Source organism: Pseudorca crassidens, chromosome 15 (genome assembly GCF_039906515.1).
Source record: "Pseudorca crassidens isolate mPseCra1 chromosome 15, mPseCra1.hap1, whole genome shotgun sequence".
NCBI lineage: Eukaryota > Metazoa > Chordata > Mammalia > Artiodactyla > Delphinidae > Pseudorca > Pseudorca crassidens.
The window spans coordinates 70622068-70638071 of NC_090310.1; the positions used below are offsets into that span (position 1 = coordinate 70622068).

The window sequence follows — 16004 nt, forward strand, 5'->3', positions numbered from 1 at the left end:
TCAGCTCTTTGCCCCTTGCTCATAGCTACGTCTGAGGACGAAGTGAACATGTGGATCAAGGGCCTGGCTTGGCTGATGGAGGATACGTTGCAGGCGGCCACACCCTTGCAGATTGAGAGGTAAGAACCCCCCGCAGACGTGCTTAGGGTTGGGGCATCGGGCTCTAGGGAGCAGGGCAGGGACTCAGGCCTCTGTGCCCAGAGCCTGCCTGCTGGTCTCCTCCCTAAGCCTGGGCCTCACTTCGGGCTTCTCTCCCTCCAGGTGGCTGCGGAAGCAGTTCTACTCAGTGGACCGGAATCGTGAGGATCGGTGGGTCCTGCGCTGTGGCTCTAGCCCAGCAGGGTGGGTTGGGGCCGCCAGAGCAATAGCCCACCTCCAGGCAGCTGACTGGAGAACCGGAGGACCTGCCTCAAGCAGGGTGGGCAGGTGGTTCTGGCACAAGGAGCTTCCTGCAGAAAGCCCTCTGATGGCCTTGTGCGAGCTGGCAGGAGAGGCCAGGGACGATAAGCCACGTGCCCTGCCACTGTGGGCAGAGATAGGCGGTATAGAACTGGCTCTGGGTGTCCTGTAGTTTGTGTGTGTGGGGGGGGTGCTTTGAAGCTCACGGCTTTGAGGCCATGGTGTGACTACCAGAGGGGCTACAGAGAGGTTCAGGACAAAAGCTGGGTGATGCATGATGAGGACCGTTGACTGGGAGAGAGGTGGACACCACGGAGGGTGTTGAAGAGAAACATGACGTGACCCGGGTTCAGTTGTGCAGAACTGCTAGCTGCGCTTGGAGGGTCCAGGGCAGGTGGAGTGGAGAACTCAGGGAGCAACTCCAACGCTCTGGGTGAAGAAGACTGGGTCAGGGTGGGGTATTAGGAAGGGGTTGGATTTTGGCTAGGCTGTATTTTGAAGATAGAGCCCAATAGCATTTCCTAACAGATTGATTTTGGGGTGAGAGAGAGTTGAGGTTTACGGTAAAAAGCTTTTTGGCGTGAGCATCTGGAAAGGTGGAGTTGCCATTGACTGAGATGGGGAAGGCTGTGGGAGGTGCACACTTGAGTGGGTGAAGTTCTGTGATGCCCTTAGATGTTCAGGTAGAGATGTTGAGCAGGCAGGTGTGTAGAACGAGTTCAGGGGAGAAGTTGGGCTGGAGCTGGAACCTGAGGAGCACATAGGTGATATGGAAGGCCACGAGGCTGGTGATGCCTGGGGGTAACCTTGGCAAGAAAAGGGAAGGAGGCTGGTGGCTGATCCCAGGCCCATGCTGCCTCAACACTGGGGACTGGGGAGGTGAGGAGAGGAGCCAGCCAAGGGAAGTGGCTGCTCTAGAGTTAAGAGGAAAATCGGAGGGTGTAGAGCCCTGGAAGCCCAGGGAAGAGGGGGTGGTCAGCTGTGCCCGGCCTTGTCACGTGTGGGGAAGACTGAGAGGTGCTCCTTGGACTCGACAGCACAGAGGTCGTTGGTGACCTTGAGGCAGGCAGTGGACAGTGGGGATGGGGTTCAGGAAATGAAAGGAGCCTGGGTCTCTCCTTTAAGGCACTGCTGTGAAGAGGAGCAGAGAAGGGGCAGTGGCTGGAGAGGAAGCAGGGCAGACAGGTGTTTGGGGGGGAGTGGTAACAATCTGCGTGTAATGCTGATGGCAAGGAGTCCACAGAAGGAAAGCTTGATGACGCAGCAAGTTTCCTAACCTGCCGAGTGAGGACCCTGACGGCCCCACCCCCGGTGACTGAGACCAGGCAAGCGCTTGCTGAACAGCACTGGCTGATAGATAGCAGGACTGCCCAGGGCAGGGCTGGACTCCTCAGGGAGTTTTGGTGCTGCCTGCCAGGCCCTTGGGCAAGAGAAGGAGGGGTGCCCACATTCCCCTCCCTGCCACCACCTCCCAGGAAAGAAGGCCTCCCTCTCCCAATTGTGTTCATCCTGTTGCCAGGCCCAGCATTGTCCTCTGCCCCATTCTTGGGCAGGGGTGCTTCCCTGTCAGACCCCGGGAGTGTGCTCCATTGCCAGCAGTGGTATTGGGCTAAGAAGGATCTTCCCCCTCCTCCCCTCGGAGGCCCTGACTCCCAGGGGCAGTGGGCGGGAGTCCTGTGAGCTGCCTGCCCCTCTCGGGGAGTTTGAGAATGAGGTGGAAGGAGCCTGGAGGTCCCGCAGTAGTGGCTGCCTCTCTCTGTCCTTGGGAGAGCTGAGGGCCCAGACGTGTGGGCTGAGCGGTGCTGGTGGGAGGGCGGCCCGAAGATGGGCTCCCCTTGCCCCGCCCTGACCCACTTTACTGAGGCTGGTGACCCCTCCTTGCCAGAATCCTACACTTTCCTTTGCTCAGCTGAGGAGACCAAGGCCCAGAGAAAAGGAAGGGACTTCCTTTGGTTACCCCATGGTTCTGAGCCAGCCTCACTGTCAGGACTGCAAGTCCCAGAGTAGTGTTGTTTACCTGTTCAGCCCCAGGTGGACTCAGCCCACAGGTCAGAGGTCGTGAGAGGTGGGGTGAGGCCACTGGCGATGTCCTTGTTTCCTCAGTATATCAGCCAAGGACCTGAAGAACATGCTGTCCCAGGTCAACTACCGGGTCCCCAACATGCGTTTCCTCCGAGAGCGGCTGACGGTAAGGGCCGGTGGGCCGTCTGCAGGCGGGTGGGGAGGCTGGCTGCCCCAGGCCCTGCGGGAGGCCTGACCGGAAGTGCCGCTCTGCCTCGCAGGACCTGGAGCAGCGCACCAGCGACATCACCTACGGGCAGTTTGCTCAGCTGTACCGCAGCCTTATGTACAGCGCCCAGAAGACGGTGCATGAGCCACCTACCCCCACCGCCCCTACCCTGCTCTCCCACCCCAGCCCCGCTTGCCTCAGCCCTGCTGCCCTGCTTGGGGGCGATTGGGTGCCATTTCTCCAGTTCTTCTCCTCGTGAGACCTGCCCCTTTCTGTTGCCCCAGCCTTTCTTCCTGAGAGCCCCTTCCCTACGTGGCCTCCCAGGGGCTCTCATGCTGACCTGGTTCTGTCTCCTGCAGATGGACCTCCCCTTCCTGGAAGCCAGTGCCCTGAGGTTTGGTTTGAGTTGGGGAGGTGGGGTTCTCCGTGGGCCCCTTTGTCCCTCGCCTGGTTGATTCCCGATGCAGGTGGGAGGCAGCGGGAGCAGGGGAGCCCTGCTGGCCCATTCCGGGCGGCTGTGCTGGCCGGGCGCTGGGCCCTGCCTTCCCGGGTGCCCCTCATTGTCTGTGGCCCACGCTAGCCAGCGGCCGCCAGGCATTTCCCTTCTCTTCCGCAGGGCGGGGGAGCGGCCGGAGCTCTGCCGGGTGTCCCTTCCTGAGTTCCAGCAGTTCCTCCTCGAGTACCAGGGGGTAGGATTGGGCTGGGGTTGGGCCAGGGTGCTGGCTGAGAGGGGCTGGGCTCACCACGGGATGGAGGCCCCTCACATGCCCCACCCTCCCACCCATCAGGAGCTATGGGCTGTCGACCGGCTCCAGGTGCAGGAGTTCATGCTCAGCTTCCTTCGAGACCCCTTGCGAGAGATCGAGGAGCCTTACTTCTTCCTGGATGAGGTGAGCCCTGCCCCTCACCCTCCATCGGGGAATCAGGGAGCAGACGGGCCCACGGGAGCCCGGCCAGGTCCCTCCCGCAGTCCATCGTGCCCCCGACCTGGATTGAGCACTCTCTCCCGTGTCACCCTGTGCTGTGGCCCAGGGCAGGGGCTCATCCTCTCTTCTCTCCGCATTTGCTCCTGGGCAGTTCGTCACCTTCCTGTTCTCCAAGGAGAACAGCATATGGAATTCGCAGCTGGACGCCGTGTGCCCCGACACCATGAACAACCCCCTGTCCCACTACTGGATCTCCTCCTCGCACAACACGTGAGTGGCTCCCTTGGCCCACACCCGACCCCGGGAGGTGGGTCTTGCCTGACCACCTCGCCCTGCTTCCCTGTCCAGGTACCTGACCGGGGACCAGTTTTCCAGCGAGTCCTCCCTGGAAGCCTACGCCCGCTGCCTGCGGATGGGCTGCCGCTGCATCGAGTGTGCGTGGGGGCTAGGTTGGGCGGGGGGGCGGGGGGGAGGCCTGCCCGCTTGACTCTGGTCACCTTGCTTGCTCCCCAGTGGACTGCTGGGATGGTCCAGACGGGATGCCAGTCATTTACCACGGACACACCCTGACCACCAAGATCAAGTTCTCAGACGTCCTGCACACCATCAAGGAGCACGCCTTTGTGGCCTCAGAGTGAGTGGCGTGGCTCGGCTCCAGCTCTCCTGGGTCCCCTTGAATGTGCTACCCCCTCCCTGCCTTCCACCTCCTGCCACCTGCTGGAGCCCACCCTTCCCGAGCCATTCACTTCCTGCACGCTTGGCCCACCTGCTCACTCCATGGGTCTTTCTCAGCCTGTGGAACACAGTCAAGCTTTTCTCATCCTCAAAAATTAATTCCTTAACCCTGGGCTCACAAGGCCATTGTCCTGCCAGTTCCTTTCCCGTCACAATCCGGAGAATTGTCTGTGCTCCTTGTCTCTCACTCTGCAGTTCCTATTGTTCCCCACAACACGTGGTCACTAGTCTCTCCCACCTCACTGAGGGGGTCACTGGGGTCCCCCAGTAGCTAAATTTGGAGGCTGCTTGTCACCTCTCCTGACCTTGGGTGTAGGATGTCTCTCCTTGCTGATGGGGCAGCCTCCATGATGAGATCAACTCTGGGGACACCTGCCTGCAACAGTCCCAGCCGTTGGTTTCTGCTGCACCCAAAAGTGCCTCTCTAGACCCCTCTCCTACCCCCCACAGTGGCCAGGGCCTGCCTCTTCTCTGGGGTGACTACCCTCTAGAAGGGACCTTGGGCCTGAGGCTCCTAACACCTCACTCTGTGAGGGTCTGAGCCGTGACTCCTCGGAATTGCAGGATCTGTGTTACGCACTGGTCCCCCACCCTGCAGGTACCCGGTCATCTTGTCCATCGAGGACCATTGCAGCATCGCCCAGCAGAGGAACATGGCCCAGTACTTCAAGAAGGTGCTCGGGGACACACTCCTCACCAAGCCCGTGGACATTGCTGCTGACGGGCTCCCCTCACCCAGCCAGCTCAAGAGGAAGATCCTCATCAAGGTAGGGCTTTGGGGGCCCCACTCCTCCGCTCCAGCTGTGGGTCCAGGCCTGGGTGAGGAGGTGGGGCTCTGGGCCTGGGCCTGGGAAGCCATGTCGTGGCCTGTCCCACACAGCACAAGAAGCTGGCTGAGGGCAGTGCCTATGAAGAGGTGCCTACGTCCGTGATGTACTCTGAGAACGACATCAGCAACTCCATCAAGAACGGCATCCTCTACCTGGAGGACCCCGTGAATCACGTGAGCGCTGGGCCTGGCTGGGCCTGAGGGGCAGGGTGGTGAGAGCGCTCTGTTCACAGGCCTCGCTCCCGCCTCTTCCAGGAGTGGTATCCCCACTACTTCGTTCTGACCAGTAGCAAGATCTACTACTCCGAGGAGACCAGCAGTGACCAGGGCAACGAGGACGAGGAGGAGCCCAAGGAGGTGAGGGGCTGGCCCAGGGCCGGGGGCCGGGCTGGGGTCAGAGTCACCGAGTGTCTCTGCTGTCGCCCTCTGCCTTGCAGGCCAGTGGCAGCACAGAGCTGCACTCCAACGAGAAGTGGTTTCACGGGAAGCTCGGGGCAGGACGGGATGGGCGGCACATTGCCGAGCGCCTGCTCACAGAGTACTGCATCGAGACCGGGGCCCCCGACGGCTCCTTCCTCGTGCGCGAGAGCGAGACCTTCGTGGGCGACTACACCCTCTCCTTCTGGTAACCCTCCCAGCGCGTGCACACGTGGATCCGACGCCGGCAGGGGAGGCCAGGTCCCACAGTGCGTCACGCGCACACACGCTTGCAGTTAGCGCGGAGCCCCTAGAGGGCCGCCCCCACCTGAGCCGTCCTCAGGGTGTCTCCTGCTTGAGGCCTGGTGCCTCGCCGCGGGTGGAGCGTGGCGTGTGGCCCGGCCTGCTGCTCACTGCCTCCCCGTGTCCCCTCAGGCGGAACGGCAAAGTCCAGCACTGCAGGATCCACTCCCGGCAGGACGCAGGGACCCCCAAGTTCTTCCTGACTGACAACCTCGTCTTCGACTCACTCTATGACCTCATCACACACTACCAGCAGGTGCCCCTGCGCTGCAACGAATTTGAGATGCGCCTCTCAGAACCCGTCCCGCAGACCAACGCCCACGAGAGCAAAGAGTGAGGGAGGGGATGGGGACGGGGCAGGAACCCGGGGGTGGTGGCCGGGTCTGACTCGGGCCTGTCCACAGGTGGTACCACGCGAGCCTGACCAGAGCGCAGGCCGAGCACATGCTGATGCGCGTCCCCCGGGACGGGGCCTTCCTGGTGCGGAAACGGAATGAGCCCAACTCCTACGCCATCTCCTTCCGGTGAGGGGGTCCCCCTGGGGTCTGGGGCGGTGCGGGCACGCCTGGTCTGGGCTGCCCTGACCCTGTGTGGCTGTTCGGTCCCTGTCAGGGCTGAGGGCAAGATCAAGCACTGCCGCGTCCAGCAGGAGGGCCAGACCGTGATGCTGGGCAACTCAGAGTTCGACAGCCTCGTGGACCTCGTCAGCTACTACGAGAAGCATCCCCTGTACCGCAAGATGAAGCTACGCTATCCCATCAACGAGGAGGCGCTGGAGAAGATCGGCACAGCGGTGAGAGCCTGGGAGGCAGGGCGGGGCAGGCCGCACCTGACGGTCCCGGGGTGCTGTGGATGTGGGGAGCAGAGAGGCCCGGGGGCCGCGGGGCTGCTGGGAGGGCCAGCTAGCCCAGCTGGAGCCAGGAAGGCATCCTGGAGGGAGTGGCCTCTGAGTGGCATCTACAAGGACAGGCACAAGCTGGCCGGGTGAAGAGGTGGGGGCAGGCGTCCAGCAGAGATCCCCGTGGGCCAGGATGTGGGGTGCGGAGGTCCTAGGGCTCACACGGGGAGAGGGTCTGCCCGGGGCTGGGCACAGACCAGACTCTGTCCCCAGGGCAGGGGCGCATAGGCTACAGAGGCGCGGCTGTGGAGGGAGACCAGTGAGGGAGGAAGGCAGGGCTGTGGGGCGGGGCCCCAAGGGCTCTGGGCCAGGGGTGTGGCCCTGGGGAAGAGGAAGGGGTCCAGCGCAGAAGGTCCACTTGAGACTCTTGTCCTTGGACCTGGGTGGCCTAGGCGCGGGCTGCCGCCTGCTGAGGCTGGGGTGTGAGAGAAGTGTGCTGGGGGCCTGCGGCAGGCGCAGGGGGGCTTCAGGAACCGAGACTTTGGAGCCGTGGGCGCAAGGGCAGAGAGAGGATGGGTGAGGCCAGGCCCCTGAGGTTGGGGGACCCTGGCGGACCAGGTGTGTGAAGGCAGCAGACTTGGTCCGGTGAGGAGGGGTGGGGACACGGAAGCCAGCAGCCTCTTTCCCCTCTGGGCGTTAACAAAGCCCCTTCTGTCCCGTTTCCAGGAGCCCGACTATGGGGCCCTGTATGAGGGCCGCAACCCCGGCTTCTACGTGGAGGCGAACCCCATGCCGACTTTCAAGGTGCAGCCTCGGGCTCTGGGCGCAGGCAGCTGGGGAGCATCTCCAGCTGCCTGGGGCTTGCATTCTCTGCTCAGGGCCACCTGCGGTCTTTGGGGAGAAGTGGTGTTGTGGTCTTCCGAGGCCAGAGAGGGGGTGAGAGGTGTGCGGTTGGTGTACGACCGCGTCTCTCCCGGCGCCGACCCCTCCCCAGCCCTGTTCCTGGGGGTCCGCACCGCACCCTTCCAGACTACTCCCTGGGTGACCCCTGTTTTCTCCCTGGGGGCAGTGGGGTGGGGGTGGGGCACGCTGGCCAGAAGACGGTGTTCTCTGCCCCTCCCTCCCTCCCCTTATGGAGCTCTGTCAGGGCTTTTTTCTAAGGGGTAAGGAGCTGTGCCCTTTTCCTCACCCGCTTTCCTCAGCAGCCATGGAGCCTGGGAGAAGATTCCTTCTCCTACTTTGCAGATGAGGAATGATGGGGTCCCAGGCACACTGCAAGCCTTCCGGTCCCAGAGGAGGCACTCAGCACCCGCAGACACTCCCCTCCTAGCCTCCTGGCCTGGCTCCTGGGGCCCCGGGCAGGGGCTTGCAAGGTTCTCCCTGGACCCTGAGGAGCTTCCCTGGCAGAGGCCCTGCTCTCCTGTTCCATCTGCCCTGGAGCCTCCCACAGGCCCGGGCTGAGGACGGTAGTGAGGCTGGGTCACTGGCGGTGGCGCCTGAGCCCCAGCTGGGCAGCCCCAGCGCATGTGCATGCGGCCACAGGTCAGGAGAGGAGGCGGAGGGCCTGTCTGCTTTGACCGGTGATTCTCTTCCCTGCAGTGCGCCGTCAAAGCTCTCTTCGACTACAAGGCCCAGAGAGAGGACGAGCTGACTTTCACCAAGAGCGCCATCATCCAGAACGTGGAGAAGCAGGAAGGAGGCTGGTGAGCCAGCTGAGAGCCCGTGGTGCGGGGCCAGGCATCCTGGGTGCCGGCGGCGTGGACAGTGAGAGGGGCTTGGGCGGCACGGGCCTGCACGGGCCCCGAGGTGTACCTGCAGGGCTGCCTTCCTCTGGGGGGGTTGGGGTGGCTGCTAGGGGTCAGCATGCTGCGGCTTCCCCAGGTGGCGTGGTGACTATGGTGGGAAAAAGCAGCTGTGGTTCCCGTCGAACTATGTGGAAGAGATGGTCAGCCCTGCGGCCCTGGAACCTGAGAGGGAGGTGAGACCAGAGCCCCGTTGGTGGGACGGGGCTCCCGTCCCCAGACTCCCTTCCTGTGCACACGCCGCCACGGGCAGGGTCAGCGTGCCTGTGCGTGCACAGCCCCTCAACGTGCGGTCCTGTCTGCCCCGCCGAGGCCGCGGTCTCTGATAAACGTGGGCCACGCTCGTGCATTCACACGCTCGCTTGTCAGATGTATTTCCCATGTGGGCACAGTGGGCTTGCTGACCGTCCGTGGGCTTTGCCTTCCGCAGCACTTGGACGAGAACAGCCCCCTGGGGGACTTGCTGCGGGGGGTCTTGGATGTGCCGGCTTGTCAGATAGGTGAGCCCCCAGCCCCTTCTCTGCCCCTTAGGGTCACGCAGTCCCTGGTGGCCCTGTTCAGGCCCCAAGGGAGAAAGCCAATGGCCGGACCCCTAAAGGCTGCCCTCACCCTGAGCTCTCCCCATTCCTGGATACACTCTTGACGCCCAGGCTCCCTTCTTCACCCCTGGCCTTGACCCCTGCGTGCTCGCCCTGCGCAGGCGCTGTGGAGGGTGCCACTGGCGAGCTGAAGCCCAGGGTCCTGATGGGCTGGTCCCTGGGTTGACAGAGGCTTGGGGACGGGGTGGGGATGGGCTCGCGGCCCGGAGTGGCAGCGACTTATTGCTGGTCTGCAGCGTTCTCAGCTGTGAAGCGGGCCTGGCAGAGCAGTGCTGCCTCCTCACGGGGTGTGGGGTGGGGACTCAGGCACGTCTGTCCCCAGCTCTGCGCTCCTCTCCCTCCCTCCCTCCCAGCCATCCGTCCTGAGGGCAAGAACAACCGGCTCTTCGTCTTCTCCATCAGCATGGCATCGGTGGCACACTGGTCCCTAGATGTGGCTGCCGACTCACAGGAGGAGCTGCAGGACTGGGTGAAAAAGATCCGGGAAGTGGCCCAGACTGCGGATGCCAGGGTGAGAGCCTGCCAGTGGCCCTCAGAGCAGCGGGGCAGCCCTGGGTGGGCAGCCCCCGCCGCTAGGCAGGGATCGGAGGAAACACACGTGGTCGGCGGTATGGCATGTTGAGGGTGTGTTGAGTTTGAGGTACCTGTGGGACGTCCAAGTGGCCCTGCTCAGTGGGCTTTTGGATACCAAGGGCAGAGGTGAGAGGACAGGTCGTGGGCTGGAAGCAGGAGTGGGTGCCCAGGGGCTTAGGGATGAGGTGGTATAGGTTGGGAACCAGGTGTGTGACCTTCGAGGATGTAGGTTTCAAGAAAGAGAGGCAGAGGGGTCTGATGCGCGGAGGGCTGCAGAGCAGACAGGCAGGGTCCGAATCTGAAAGTGCCTGTTGGAGTTGGCAGCAGCCGTGTCAGGTCGTGGTTGGGTGGGATGGCAGTGGGCATCACGGAGCGTGGAAGACAAGGGCGCAGCCTCTGCCGGGCAGGATGGTGGAAGAACGCGGAGCCCAAGCTGGGTCGGAAGGACCAGCCTCTGGAGGAGGGAGGCTCTTCCACTGAGCCTGGGGCAGAGGAGGAAGTGCTTGCCAAGGTGTGGGAACTCCTGCTCAGTGCCACCGCAGTCATTTGGGGTGGGGTGGAAGGCCTGCAGTACACACCTGTGGCTGCTTTGGAGAAAGGACACCCACGAGCCAAGCCGAGAGGGCTGGGTGCTGAGGATTCTGTCAGAGCAGGGCCCGGAAGGACAAGGCAGAAAGGACCAGGAGGTTGAAGGGATGGCTCCTGAGGTCTGGGCTGAGGGGAAGGAAGAGTCTGAGAATAGGAGCCCCTTCTGGAAGGAAGTGGGCCTCCAGGGGTCAGAGGACGGGATGGGGGCACTTGTGAGTGGGCCTCCGTAGCTGAAGTCTGGCCACAGCGAGTAGCAGGTGGTTGTGTTGAGTGAGTGAGGGGAACTGAGGGGTGAGGCTTCTGGGCCAGGGTGGGTGGGAAGGACGACGGTCCTTAGGACACAGAAGGTAAGCCCGAGTCCCCAGCGAGGTCACAAGGAAATGGGGAGGCGGCCTATGTGCCTATGTGAGGGAGGCTTGGGTACTGAATGGTCACAGCATCTCTGCAGGTGCATCCAGCTCAGGGCCCTGGGGTGTCACTGGGGCCCGGTTGGTGGTGAGGATTCCACTCTCCTAAGTCTTGGAGAGCATGTGTCCTCAGGGGCAGGGAGGAGAGAGTACGTTTCTGGGGTGAGACTGGGGACAGACAGTGGGGTCTGGAAGGTGTGGGTGGGCATGCCCCAGGTGGCTGGGGGCTTCCCTCTCCTGGTGGGGGGTAGGGAGGGGTCCGGAGGGGTCCTGCCTGGGCTCAGGGCCTGTGTGTCACCAGCTCACTGAGGGGAAGATGATGGAGCGGAGGAAGAAGATCGCCCTGGAGCTCTCCGAGCTTGTCGTCTACTGCCGGCCTGTTCCCTTCGACGAAGAGAGTAAGGGTCTGGCCCAGGGGCAGTGCGGGGGTCTGGCCCCCAGCAGCGCCCGGGTGGGCGGGCTCTGTGAGCTCTCTCCCTGTTTGGCCCAGAGATCGGCACAGAACGCGCCTGCTACCGGGACATGTCGTCCTTCCCGGAAACCAAGGCCGAGAAGTACGTGAACAAGGCCAAAGGCAAGAAGTTCCTCCAGTACAACCGGCTGCAGCTCTCCCGCATCTACCCCAAGGGCCAGCGGCTGGACTCCTCCAATTACGACCCCTTGCCCATGTGGATCTGTGGCAGTCAGCTGGTAGCCCTCAACTTCCAAACCCCAGGTGAGGAGGTGGCCCATGGGGCGGGGTCCTGCCGGGCAGCTGGGCTGGAGTCCACTGTAACTCGGCTCTTCCAGACAAGCCTATGCAGATGAACCAGGCCCTCTTCCTGGCCGGCGGGCACTGCGGCTACGTGCTGCAGCCGAGCATCATGCGCGACGAGGCCTTCGACCCCTTTGACAAGAGCAGCCTCCGTGGGCTGGAGCCGTGCGCCATCTGCATCGAGGTGGGAAGGGGGCGCTCTGCTGGGCTCCTTCCAGCGTCCAGGCCGGGGTGCTGGTTAATGCCATGGGGCAGGGGGCACTGGACTGTCCTGGAGTTCGAGGAAGATGTAACTGTTTTCTGAGGTGGGCGTGTAGCTACCAGCCTCCCCCGTGGGGCTGGGCTCTGACCAGCACAGGCTGGAGGCAGCTGGCTAAGTGTGGACAGTGCTTGGCACTAAGGAGTCGGGCTATCCAGTAAGGCCAAGCCATGGAGAGCCACTGCCTGGCAGGAGTGGGCAGAAGACAGGCAGGAAGCTAGTGCCAGTGGTGAGCTAGCGGCCCACCGGCAGGAATCGGCTAGATGGTACTTAACTTCCTGGAACGGGGCTTGAGTGAGACGGAGGCCCCCTGCCGCCACTCGAGGTCCCGGGGCTCGCTCTGTGGTCGCACCCTTGAGGCCCCTGGTGAGCAGCCGTGATGTGGGCAGCTTGGTGCTGTGGGGTTCAGGTGTGGGGCCTGAGCAGTCTTGGAGGGAGGAGTGAGGACCGCGTGGGGTGAACCAGGTTTCTTCCGGAGAGGAGCTATTTTTTTTGTTCTAGGGGGAAGTAATTTTTAAATATTCATGTTAAAATAGACATGGATTTCATGTGGAGTTGACTGCAAAAACTCACGTGAAAATTTTGGTTAAGGCTAGGACTTCTTCAAAGGAACTTCTGCTGCGGCAGCTGCCTTTAGAGCCCTGATGACTTGAGGGACTTAGTGGGCAGTGTCCTTGGGGCCCAGCAGAGGGCGCACTGCCTCCGCTGGGTAGTGGGGACTTGGCATGAGTTGGAAGGACCATCCTGGGCCCATCTTTGCCTGCCTTACAGGTGCTGGGGGCCCGGCATCTGCCGAAGAATGGCCGAGGCATCGTGTGTCCTTTCGTGGAGATTGAGGTGGCCGGTGCTGAGTATGACAGCACCAAGCAGAAGACTGAGTTTGTGGGTGAGTCTCCTCCCCGCTCACCATCCTCATCCTCCAGGGCACTGAAGGCCCCTCCGCACCTGTGATCCGTCCTCTCCTGGCAGTGGCCTGAGGCCTTTTGCCCTTGCTTTCGCAGTGGACAATGGACTGAACCCCATGTGGCCAGCCAAGCCCTTCCACTTCCAGATCAGTAACCCCGAATTCGCCTTCCTGCGCTTTGTGGTGTATGAGGAAGACATGTTTAGTGACCAGAACTTCCTGGCTCAGGCTACCTTCCCGGTGAAGGGCCTGAAGACAGGTGAGGACCCTTCCTAGAGACTGTGCCCCCCGCCCCGAGATCTGGCTTGTGGGTGAGGGGGCTTTGCTCGCCTTCCTCTTGGGCTCAGGGCCAGGCTTTCTCCTCCTAGGATACAGAGCTGTGCCTTTGAAGAACAACTATAGTGAGGACCTGGAGTTGGCCTCCCTGCTCGTCAAGGTCGACGTTTTCCCTGCCAAGGTACCTGCGGCCAGGTGGGGCGGGGCAAGTGCCGGGCCCAGCCTCACCGGGGGCCAGTCAGCCGCTGACCCCCTGTGCATCTGCCCCTGTTGAAGCAGGAGAACGGCGACCTCAGTCCCTTTGGAGGTGCGTCCCTGCGGGAGCGGGGCTGCGACGCCTCGGGCCAGCTGTTTCACGGCCGGGCCCGGGAAGGCTCCTTCGAAGCTCGCTACCAGCAGCCATTTGAGGACTTCCGCATCTCCCAGGAGCATCTCGCCGACCATTTTGACAGTCGGGAACGAAGGTGAGGGGGTGGAGGCGAGGTGGCCAGTGTGCAGCCTGGAGGAGGGGGCCTGAGACGGGAAGGAGTGGCTGGTCCGCCTTCGGTTCCTCTCCCTCCTGTTGGCCTGTGGGCTGTCCCCCTGGGCTGTAAGGCTCGCTGCTGGTAAGGACACTCTCCCCTTCCGTCCAGGGCCCCGCGAAGGACTCGGGTCAATGGAGACAACCGCCTCTAGCTGTGCCCCAGCCTCGTTGAGAGCAGCGGGTGCTGTGTACCTCACGGAGGGCCGTGGACTGGGTTCCTGGGAGGCTGCCTGCGTGGCAGCCTTCCTGGCCTTGCCGCCTGGAGCCTGGATTCCAGCAGTGGACGCTAGACGGAAAGCATGCCGTTAATGAAATGTATCACTCACTGTTCGGGGCCTCCACGCCCCAGCTCTGGGTGAAGGCAAAAACTGTACTGTGTCTCGCATTTAAGCACACGCATCTGGCCCTGCCTTCTGGAGATGGAGCCTTCCATCTGTGGGACCAGGACCACGGCCGCAGCCTCTCAGAGAGAGAGGCTGCCTCAGCCGGCGGCATGGGAGGCTCTGAGGGACCACTGACATTCCTGAGAGGAGGGAAGGAGGAGCAGCTTTGCTGGGCTAGGGCGACGAAGTTTACATAGTCCCGCAGCTTTAAAACCACAGCCGGGCAGGGAGGGAGGGTACGTGTTCCCGCAGTTCGGCCCTGGAGCCAGGGCGGAGGAGCAGAGGGCCTGCCTGGCGAGGAGGACGCAGCACAAGGGCACATTGCCCACGACCAGGAGCACCACCCAGCCTGACAGACGCGGGGCCGCGTGGGCAGCTGGGCTGTGGAGGGTTGCCCCGAGAGGGCCAGCGGAGGAGGCCGAGCCCTGGGGTGCCACCTGGAGCGGGGACAGTGACAACGTGCCCAAGGCCACAGCAGCACCCCGGGGCCATGGGAGGACGAGGGCCCCGGGGCTGGACACGCTGGGCTGTGGCGCCACCTGCCTGCGGCCTGGACGCAAGCCTGAAGCACCCGCTCACCAGGGTGGACCTGTTCGTGGGCGCTGGATGTGCTGGGCGGCGACTCCTCCCACGTGGTCAGCGAGGACGTGCCTGCATTCACGCCACGGCCCCCGAGATCCACAGCAAGGCAACAGCTTGGTCAGGACGATCGGCGCCGGTGGGGCCAGAATGGAAAAGCAGGTCACCAAGGCAGAGGTCAAGCTGGGCACTGTCCCCATACGTTCAGGAAACTCCTGCACACAAGTAACGTGTCCTCCCTCAGCAAGGCACCCTCTGCAACCCCAGCAGGCTGGCTGTGACCCCCAAATCAGACCGAAGACCACTTCTTTCCCTGTTGCATCGAAAGACCTTGGATCTGAATCTGCCGGATGACAGTGCAAGGGGACGCTGTCTGAGATGATCGCAAGTATTTGTGAAATCATCAATCAAATCCTGTTAATAGACGTACATGATGTTGGAGTATGGAATTTTAAAGTTTATTTTTTGCACACTCCTCTATTTCTCGCGATCTTCGTTACTTCACATAGGATGTATGATTTTCTACGTCTTCCACTTTGACCTGAAAGCTGCTTGGTGAGGGGATTGGGGAAGCAGAATGAATGAACTTATCTGTGCACTGTGGCAGAACTGTTATTTTTATGGATTTTACAGCTCAACTAACAAACAGTGTTACCTTTTCAAGATTTATATATACTCTTCAGAAGAACCACTGAGCCGTTAAAGCCTTGTTGTTATTCGAGCCTAATAGTGATTCCGTTTTCTATAGCTTACTTTTAGGATAGACAGTAAATTATTTAACATTATATTAAACTTTCCATATCACGGACTGTAAACCGAAGGAAATTAATTATACAATTTCTGAGAAAACGTATTGATTTATTTAAACTAATTCTGAAGTTGTATTTGAAAGTATGACCTCACAGTCAGCTGTCCATAGCAAACATGTCTATGTATGGTTGCCAACGTTTGGTTTATAATTTAAATGTTAATAAAAATTTTAAATTTTATTGGAAAAGCTTTCCTTCTGAAAAGGACTTTAACAATTAGAATTATTTTTCTTCTCCATGGTACTGTAATGACATTCTGCTCCCCACCCTTGGATGGAAATGTCTGTGAGGAGCAGTGGTGGGCTGCCTGCCCTGCTGGCAGGGGTTGATCTGGGATGTTAAGCACCGTCAGGAATGGGCGAGGCGGGGTGGGGGGGGAGTGGGGAGGAGAAGACAGAGCAAAGCCTGTTCTGGGATGGAGGTTTCTTTAAAGGCAAGGAGAACACAGGATGCTTTCCCTCAGGAAGGAAAGAGGGATTAAGGAGCTGCCGGCCTCGTGGGGGACAGGCAGCCGGCTGCTGAAGGGCACTCACTGTTACGCTCAACGGCAGTTTCTGTCCAGCTGGTGAGAAGACCCAAGGAAGGCGATGGAAGCTTGGGGAGGACAGAGGCCGGGGTCCAGGCCCGTGGGCGTGAAGGTGCTTCAGCACAGCCAGCGTTCAGCTCACGCAAACCCGCTGCCCGCCCCTGGGCACAGGGCTGGCCGTTCGCAGCTCTGTTGCCCTCTTAAGAGCTAACTAACTGTCAGATAAATTACCCTCACGCCCTTTACCCTCTAACTTGTTCTTCTGGAGGCTCGGCAAAGCCTGCTGCTGTCGGGAGACTTGTCACCTAGGGATGCTTGCCTGGTGGTTATCCTGCAGTAGAAGCA

General features: G+C 61.4%; 1 protein-coding gene across 2 annotated transcripts in view; it reads left to right on the forward strand.

Moving 5' to 3' along the window:
- The window catches only part of PLCG1 (phospholipase C gamma 1), a 35123-nt gene extending 19810 nt beyond the window's left edge, over positions 1-15313 (forward strand). Inside the window, exons 3-32 of one of the 2 annotated variants that reach the window (XM_067708135.1) lie at positions 26-119; positions 262-309; positions 2503-2587; positions 2682-2765; positions 2989-3023; positions 3246-3318; positions 3418-3519; positions 3707-3825; positions 3904-3989; positions 4069-4189; positions 4889-5057; positions 5171-5293; positions 5375-5476; positions 5557-5744; positions 5972-6172; positions 6244-6363; positions 6452-6632; positions 7404-7481; positions 8277-8380; positions 8559-8655; positions 8910-8979; positions 9432-9589; positions 10948-11044; positions 11137-11361; positions 11436-11584; positions 12431-12545; positions 12661-12822; positions 12932-13020; positions 13116-13303; positions 13472-15313. In XM_067708135.1, the coding sequence (XP_067564236.1) occupies positions 26-119; positions 262-309; positions 2503-2587; positions 2682-2765; positions 2989-3023; positions 3246-3318; positions 3418-3519; positions 3707-3825; positions 3904-3989; positions 4069-4189; positions 4889-5057; positions 5171-5293; positions 5375-5476; positions 5557-5744; positions 5972-6172; positions 6244-6363; positions 6452-6632; positions 7404-7481; positions 8277-8380; positions 8559-8655; positions 8910-8979; positions 9432-9589; positions 10948-11044; positions 11137-11361; positions 11436-11584; positions 12431-12545; positions 12661-12822; positions 12932-13020; positions 13116-13303; positions 13472-13514 (3506 nt within the window). In that variant the 3' untranslated portion in view covers positions 13515-15313. The remainder of the gene's footprint in view (positions 1-25; positions 120-261; positions 310-2502; positions 2588-2681; positions 2766-2988; positions 3024-3245; positions 3319-3417; positions 3520-3706; positions 3826-3903; positions 3990-4068; positions 4190-4888; positions 5058-5170; positions 5294-5374; positions 5477-5556; positions 5745-5971; positions 6173-6243; positions 6364-6451; positions 6633-7403; positions 7482-8276; positions 8381-8558; positions 8656-8909; positions 8980-9431; positions 9590-10947; positions 11045-11136; positions 11362-11435; positions 11585-12430; positions 12546-12660; positions 12823-12931; positions 13021-13115; positions 13304-13471) is intronic. The other variant, XM_067708136.1, reaches the window with a different exon arrangement.
- The last annotated feature ends 691 nt before the right edge of the window (positions 15314-16004 follow it).